At 48.0% G+C, this 7,457-nt stretch overlaps 1 protein-coding gene across 1 annotated transcript; it reads right to left on the bottom strand.

Moving 5' to 3' along the window:
- Nucleotides 1-2,129: 2,129 nt before the first annotated feature.
- NDUFB4 (NADH:ubiquinone oxidoreductase subunit B4) lies at nucleotides 2,130-7,014 on the bottom strand. Its single transcript, XM_028712447.2, has 3 exons — nucleotides 6,797-7,014; nucleotides 3,910-4,056; nucleotides 2,130-2,268 (listed from the first exon to the last, which is right to left on the bottom strand). Exons 1-3 carry the CDS (start codon nucleotides 6,971-6,973, stop codon nucleotides 2,206-2,208), a joined length of 387 nt encoding a protein of 128 aa, XP_028568280.2. The 5' UTR covers nucleotides 6,974-7,014; the 3' UTR covers nucleotides 2,130-2,205.
- Nucleotides 7,015-7,457: the final 443 nt, after the last annotated feature.

Here is a 7,457-nt window from a genome sequence, read left to right as displayed (position 1 = left end):
CAATGGCCGCACTCCAGAAAATGGCTTTGACTGGCCAGCTAAACCAGGTGAGGGTAGCCGATGGGTCTCAAACCCTCAGTGAGTTAGGGACTTCCCCTGTGTGCAAAAAGAGGCTGTGGCGGATTGAGCAGGCAAGACCAATAGCGGATCCAACTTTTGGCAGTTTCTGCACACGCTGTAGATGGAAGTGAGGGGCAGATGGGGCTCATCAAGCTAGGGAGGCATTTCTTCGGGAGGAGAAAAGGCTAAGGAGTGAGCCCTACACAAATCTGGAGTCCTTAAGATGGTTGGGTGGTGTCTTGGTACACCTCCTTCTGGCAACTCCGGCAGCCAGGCTGGTGCCAAACATATAGCTGTGCTTTCCTTTGGACCACATCAGTGAGGCCAAGTGGGGGGGGGGTCTTGTCATCTGGGCAGCGCAGGACCCCCAGACACACTGCTCAGGCTTGAGCCCAGGAGAGGACACTTCAGTGCTGCTAATGCAGCGGTTTGACTTGACCCCCTGGAAGTGCGCTCAGTTGTCCCTCGAGACAGATGGCTGCCAACAATTTATTTTAAAAAAATTATTTTGCTCTAGGGCAGGGGTAGGCAACCTAAGGCCCATGGGCCGGATCCGGCCCAATCGCCTTCTCAATCCGGCCCACGGGCGGTCCGGGAATCAGCGTGTTTTTACATGAGTAGAATGTGTGCTTTTATTTAAAATGCATCTCTGGGTTATTTGTGGGGCATAGAAATTCGTTCATTTCCCCCGCCCCCCCAATATAGTCCGGCACCAGTACATGGTCTGAAGGATGGTGGACCGGCCCACGGCTGAAAAAGGTTGCTGACCTCTGCTCTAGGGCAACTTTACAATACAATTAAAACAGCAAAAAAGCTTTTAAAATATGATGGATTTTAATCAAGAATGAAACATTAATGAAAATATATGCTACCGTTAAAAACAACCTTGCACCAGATGAACCTCTCTGGGGGAACACCTGGGGAAATCTCCACTTCTTACCTCCCCACCTCACCCGAGGGTCTCTAAAGAGGGAAATGTTTGGGCAGGCTGATGTGGAGGGGACCCTTCATACATCCCAGACACAGAAGGATTTAAAAACTATCGCCAGCACTGGAATTTTGAACCAGAAAATGAACCAGGAGTCAATTTACCTGTTAAGGCACTGGTGAGATGTGACCCAACACCCAGTCCCAGGTAGCATCCTAGCAGCTATATTTGGGACTAGCTGCAGTTTTGAGGGCAGCCTTCAAAGGCGGTAATTTAGCCTAGAACAGGGAGTGGGAATCGGTGACCCTCCAGATGTTGATGGGCTACAACTCCCAGACTGGTTGAGGTTATCGTAATCCGTGGGAGCCTGGTGAATGGTGAATGGGAGCCATTTTATCCTTGAAACATTAGCAGTGGCACAATCCACACCTACAGAGTAGACAGACCTAAATGTGTTTGAAACCAAGTGGAAGAAAATAGTCAAATGTCAGGCTCAGGTCTCAGATCTGAAATTGGCAAAGCTACATTTCTACAAATTGATTCCACGGAAGGCGTAAAGGAGGTCACCTCATTATCGTGAAAACAGAAGGTTCCTGAATTCTGTAGCCTCTTGTGTAGAGGTAACTCTAATATCAGATTTAAGAACCAGGCCTCACGTCAGTTGTTCCTTCACTTGCTCAAACAATATTCCTCTGTCCCTGGCCTTTGCACCCCACTCTGGCCAGTACCGTATTTTTTGTTCTATAAGACGCACCAGACCATAAGACACATCTAGTTTTTGGAGGAGGAAAACAAGAAGAAAAAAATTCTGAATCCCAGAAGCCAGCTGCCCTGAAGAGTCTTTGTGCGGCTAAGCCAGAACAGCAAGAGGGATCACTGCGCAGTGAAAGCAGCAATCCCTCTTGCTGTTCTGGCTTCTGGGATAGCTGTGCAGCCTGCATTCGCTCCATAAGACGCACACACATTTCCCCTTACTTTTTAGGAGGGAAAAAGTGAGTCTTATAGAGCAAAAAGTATGGTAATTTTTAAAATGTGAAGATATCTGAAAACCCATCTTTTGAAAGCAGAATTGCAAGCTGTAGTGACACAATAAATTTCAGCACACACGCAAAAGATTTATTGAAACGCAAAGGAAACAAACAGGTTTCTAACTGAGATTTATTTTGAAATAGGTTAGAGATGGAGTCCAAGCCCCTTCAGCCACAGGTACAGGACACTTAATAGAACAGAGGGAACGGTCGCTCATACTTGCCTTCCTGTATGAGCTTTTCTTTTCTATCCTGCGCAAAACAAAAACAGGGGGAAAATCACAAATCTAAGCAAGGGTAAAGAAATGCTCCAACAAAAGTGATGCCCAAAGACAACAGAGTTAGCAGAAGACGACAACCCTTACTAGATACTAAGCCCAAGCAATGAGACTTCTGAGTACACATTTTATTTTACTGAAGTGTTTTTACACCCGCTTTCAATTTTAAAAATTCAGGGCAATTTAAAGAAAGTCAGAAGTGTTGTATGCTGTTAAGTTCTAGAATGTGAGAGTTGGGGAGATGGTCTGTTGTGGAGAGGCTGCGCTCCTCTGAAAGGAAGGCTGTAGCTTGAGGGTACTCCTGAATCAGTTATCAGTGGAGGGTTAGATAGCAGTGACTATTTTCAGCTCTGGCTAATTAGCCAGCTATTGCCTCTTCATTACTTGGCCTTGGGATGCCTCCAGGACTACTGCAGTGCACTCTACGTGGGGCTGCCCTTGAAGAGGGTGTGAAATCTCCAACCGCTCCAAAATGCAGCTGCCAGGTTACTTCCTGGGTACCATTTAGAACAGGCATAGGCAAACCTGGCCCTCCAGATGTTTTGGGACTATAACTCCCATCATCTCTAGCTAACAGGACCAGTGGTCAGGGATGATGGGACTTGTAGTCCCAAAACATATGGAGGGCCGAGTTTGCCTATGCCTGATTTAGAACTCATATAACTCCTGTTCCAAAGCAGCTGCACTAGTTCCCAATTTGTTCCTGGGCTCAGTTCAAGGATATTATTATCCTTAATGTTCAAAGCCCTAAACTAATTGGGCCCCAAGGTTTCCTCCTCTTGGATGTTAAAATCTGCAGAGAGGGCCGCCTTGGTCATTCTGCACCATTAGTCCAGGCAGTGGTGACCCAGGGAAAAGCCTTATCTGTTGCAGCCTCCCAATTGAGGAATTCCATCCCCAAAGCGGTATGTTTAGCATCATTATTGTACAGCTTTTGTCATATGCTGAAGACACACCCCTTTATCTGCTTCTAACAGATGAGTTATTTTATGTTAAGGACTTCCTTGAGTCTACGTTTTACATTGTGTTTTTGGTGTTTTATTGTGTTTGGTTTTTTCAATTGTAAAATTTATTGTTGCTTTGTTGTCACGTTCCCTGAATCTTAAGGTGAATGGCGGGCAAAAAGTCCTAAAAAATAAATAAATGGCAACAGAAAAACATTTGCTACACAATGAAAATTATAAGGATGAGCAAGGTTGATTGCTTTGTTTTTGATTTCAACTGTTTACAGGGTTTTTAATCCCCTACTCCACTCACTGAGCGGCTTTATTTTTGCAATAACCTGCCACCTTTAATTTATACAATTATTTGTGCATCACTGAAGGAACATCAAGAGCTTTCCCACAAAAAAAAAAAGCTAACTGAACAACATTTCTGAAATATGGAAACCAGTGTTTTGGATGCCCCCAAAATCAGAATTGTCAATTGTCAAGAGTCCCCAGACTGATACAAAAATAACAGGGGAAAGGGACTGAGGAAAGTGTGATAAAGCAGAACGCATATTTCCCATTATGATATGCCTCTGACGATATGCAGCAAGCCATTTATACTAGTAAATCCAGTTGCCGGATCTCATACTACACAGTTGTTTAAGATCCCATACTTATAGCCTTACCCTGTCCGTTTTGAAGACGTACCACCAGAAAAAAATGGGCCCCAGCCCAAACGCAGCTCCCAGTAGCGAAGTTTTTGGGGTGACACGGAAATTAGGATAGGCGTTGTACATTCGGGCGTAAACCCAACGAGTCACAGCGGGGTCATCCTAAAGCAGAGAGAGGATAGTGAACATCTGCCCAAATGTGCGCTGTAACCAATGCTACCCAGGTAATGTCAGCTCTCACCTTGACACTTGTAATCTACTGTACACCTTAGGCACAAAGTGCAACCACCGGCAAATGCAGAAGATAATAAGAGTGGGGTTGTTCCCCCTGGATTATGCAGGGGAATTATAACAGAGAGGAATTATGTGAATTATAACAGAAAGGAACATAGGATACTGCCTTACTCCGAGTCAGACCTTGGTCCATGTAGCTCAGTCCTGTTTATGTGCCAGCCTTTCTGAACCTGGACTGCAACTCCCATCATCTCTGACCACTAGCCCTGGGATGATGGGAGCTGTAGCCCAGCAACATCAGGCAGGCGTCCTGGAGATGTTGGGGATTCATAGAATTGAAGAGTTGGAAGGGACCCCCAAGGGTCATCTAGTCCAAACCCCAGCAATGCAGGAATCTCAACGTGCCGTCCCCCATCCAGTATGGAACCACAGCAGACCCTACTTAGCTCTGCAAATGTGCTGGCAGATTGGGGTTTTTTGCTGCGCACTGGGACCCTTTGCTTGCACAGCAGATCCCCGGCCACTAAGCTACGGCCCTACCTCTGCTTATGTTAAGGGTGTGTGTGTGGCATCCATCTATCTCGAGAGACAATGAAGTGCATCTCCGGGGGTGAAGTCAAACTGCTGCAAAAGCAGCACTGAAGTGTCCTCTCCAGGGCTCAAGCCTGAGCTGTGTCTATGAGGGTCCTGGGCTGCCCCGATGACAAGAGCCTGCATTGTTGATGTGGTCCAAAGGAAAGCAGAGCAATATGTTTGGACCAGCCTGGCTGCAGCAGTTGCCCGAAGGAGGTGTACCAAGGCACCAGCCAACCGTCTTAGGGACTCCACTCTGGATTTGTGTACGGCTTACTCCTTAGCTTTTCTTTCTCCTGAAGATATCCCACAAGACAGCAGAACTTTAGGATCAGAATTTTCCTTCTCCTAGATGGATTTTCTTCCCAGGTGGATGAGCCCCATCTACCCCTCACTTCCCTCTACAGCCCGTGCAGAAACCAACTTGACCATTGGACTCACTACTGGTCTCGTCTGCTCAATCCACAGGAGCCTGACTTTGCATGCAGGCAAAGTCCCTTACTCTCTGAGGGTTTTGAGGCCCATTGGCTCCCCTCACCTGGTTTAGACCGCTGTTCAAAGCTGTTCCCGGGGCCCTGCCTCTGTTGCCTGCTGGCAGCATCTAGGAGCCGCAGGTGAGAGCAGAGTGCAGGGTGGGGACCAAAGATGGACAAACTACCCCAGGGGGAGCACAGCGTGTTTCCCACCAGAGGTAATACCCCTCCTCTTGCACCCATATGTGTGTGTGTGTGTGTGTATGAATATTTAAACAATAAAGCACCCGGCAAACCCCATACAGAACATACTTAGAGGAAGACATACCCCGGTCAAAGTGGGAATGTTTTATCATGTTTTTAATATTCTGTTGGGAGCTGCACAAAGTGGCTGGGGTGGTCCGGCCAGATGGGCGGAGTATAAGTAATAAATTATTATTATTACTATTACTACTACTACTTTTTTAGATGCCTGTTGTCTTTGTCCATGGAGTTTTCTTGGCAGGGACTGGAGTGGCTTGCCGGTTCCTGCTCCAGGTGGATCACGTTTGGTCAAAACTCTCCACTATGATCTGTCCATCTTGGGTGCCTGCACAGCATAGCTCATAGCTTCTCTGAGTTATTCAAGCCCCATCGCCACGGCAAGGCAGTGATCCAAGGCAAGGCTCCAAGACTTTGGCCACCTCATGAGAAGAGAAGACTCCCTGGGAAAGACCCTGATGCTGGGAAAGATGGAGGGCCCAAGGAGAAGGGAACGACAGAGGGCGAGATGGTGGGACAGTGTTCTTGAAGCTACCAGCATGAGTCTGACCAAACTGCGGGAGGCAGTGGAAGACAGGAGTGCCTGACATGCTCTGGTCCAGGGGGTCACGAAGGGGGGGTCACGAAGAGGCGGACACGACTAAACACGACTAAACAACAACAAAAAATAGTAGTAGTAGTTGTTTAGTGGTGTTTGCATCTTTGTGACCCCCTGGACCAGAGCATGCCAGACACTCCTGTCTTCCACTGCCTCCCTCATGCTGGTAGCTTGGAGCCTCAGCATCAGGATCTGTCCTTCCAGTGAGCACTCAGGGCTGGTTTCCTTCAGAATGGAGAGGTTGGATCTTTTTGCAGTCCATGGGACTCTCAAGAGTCTCCTCCAGCACCAGAATTCAAAAGCATCCATTCTTCGGCGACCAGCCTTCTTGATGGTCCAGCTCTCACTTCCATACATCACTACTGGGAAAACCAGAGCTTTAACTATACGGACCTTTGTTGGCAAGGTGATGTCTCTGCTTTTTAAGATGCTGTCTAGGTTTGTCATTGCTTTCCTCCCAAGCAATGACAAACTACTACTATTATTATTATTAAAACTTGCAGCTGACTGGAGGTTCAGAAAATACTCTTCCCCCCTTTGCACCCCTCCAGTTCCCTTCTCTTGCCTTCATTTTAAACTGAGCTTAGGGGTCCCCAAGACCCTAAAGCAGCGTTTTCCCCCAAACTTGGGGGTCTCTCTCCAGCTGCGGTCGGACTACAACTCCCATCATCCCTCGCTGCCAGGACCAGGGCCAAGGAGTGATGGGAGATGTAGTTTGGGCCGCGCTGCCCTCTGCCCTGGCCCCCCGCCTCGCCCCACTCACGATGCTGGTCCTCCGGGGGTCGTTGAGCTCCAGCAGGTAGTGGCGCTTGAGGCGGGCGCGGATGGCGACGCGCTCGGCCTCGGCGGCGCGCTGCTGGGGCGAGGCGTCGTACTGGGCCGGGTCGAGCTGGGGCGGGCGCGGGAAGAGGGGCGCCGGCTTGTAGGGCGGCTCCGCCATCTTGAGCGCGGCCGGGAGGGCACGGGCGGACAAGGTCAAGCCTTGACCCGGAAGCGCTGCCTCTCGCCTCCGCCGCAGAGAGAAGGAAGGAGAGAGCGGCCTCCGGGAGGCTTCCGGGTTCGACGGCCTAGAAGAGAAGCCATTTTGAGGAAGGGAGAAGAGATTCCTCCAGGGCTGGGCTATTTTACAGGCAGAATAAGCAGAGGAGTTTTGTGCCCTAAAAAGAAAATAAAACCAACACTCAGGGCTTATTTCTCACGAAACATTCCCCCCTTTTTTTTAGTTTAAACATCTAAAAAAAATAAATAAATTGTCCTCTTAAAAGGATATGCAATGAAATTCAACCAAGGGGAAGCGGGGAAGTCACTTAACAAAGTTAATAAGTGTAATTTTCAATAAGGCTGTGATTTATGGTTGTTTGTCTTATGTGTTTGTTTGTTTATAATATTGTGAAAACCAATAAAAAAAAATATTGTCCCTTCTA

The sequence above is a fragment of the Podarcis muralis genome, chromosome 17 (assembly GCF_964188315.1).
Source record: "Podarcis muralis chromosome 17, rPodMur119.hap1.1, whole genome shotgun sequence".
In the NCBI taxonomy this organism is placed as follows: domain Eukaryota; kingdom Metazoa; phylum Chordata; class Lepidosauria; order Squamata; family Lacertidae; genus Podarcis; species Podarcis muralis.
The sequence above is the reverse complement of the archived record's forward strand: the minus strand, read 5'-3'. Positions and strand labels throughout refer to the sequence as shown.

Bases quoted from the DNA above. Each gene is read 5' to 3' on its own strand.
- NDUFB4 (XM_028712447.2), bottom strand. From the start codon at position 6,973: ATGGCGGAGCCGCCCTACAAGCCGGCGCCCCTCTTCCCGCGCCCGCCC. The intron at 4,057-6,796 runs GTGAGTGGGGCG...TCTCTGCTTTAG, and splicing joins ACCCCCGGAGGACCAGCATC to GATGACCCCGCTGTGACTCG. The intron at 2,269-3,909 runs GTAAGGCTATAA...TGTTTTGCGCAG, and splicing joins ACGTCTTCAAAACGGACAGG to GATAGAAAAGAAAAGCTCAT.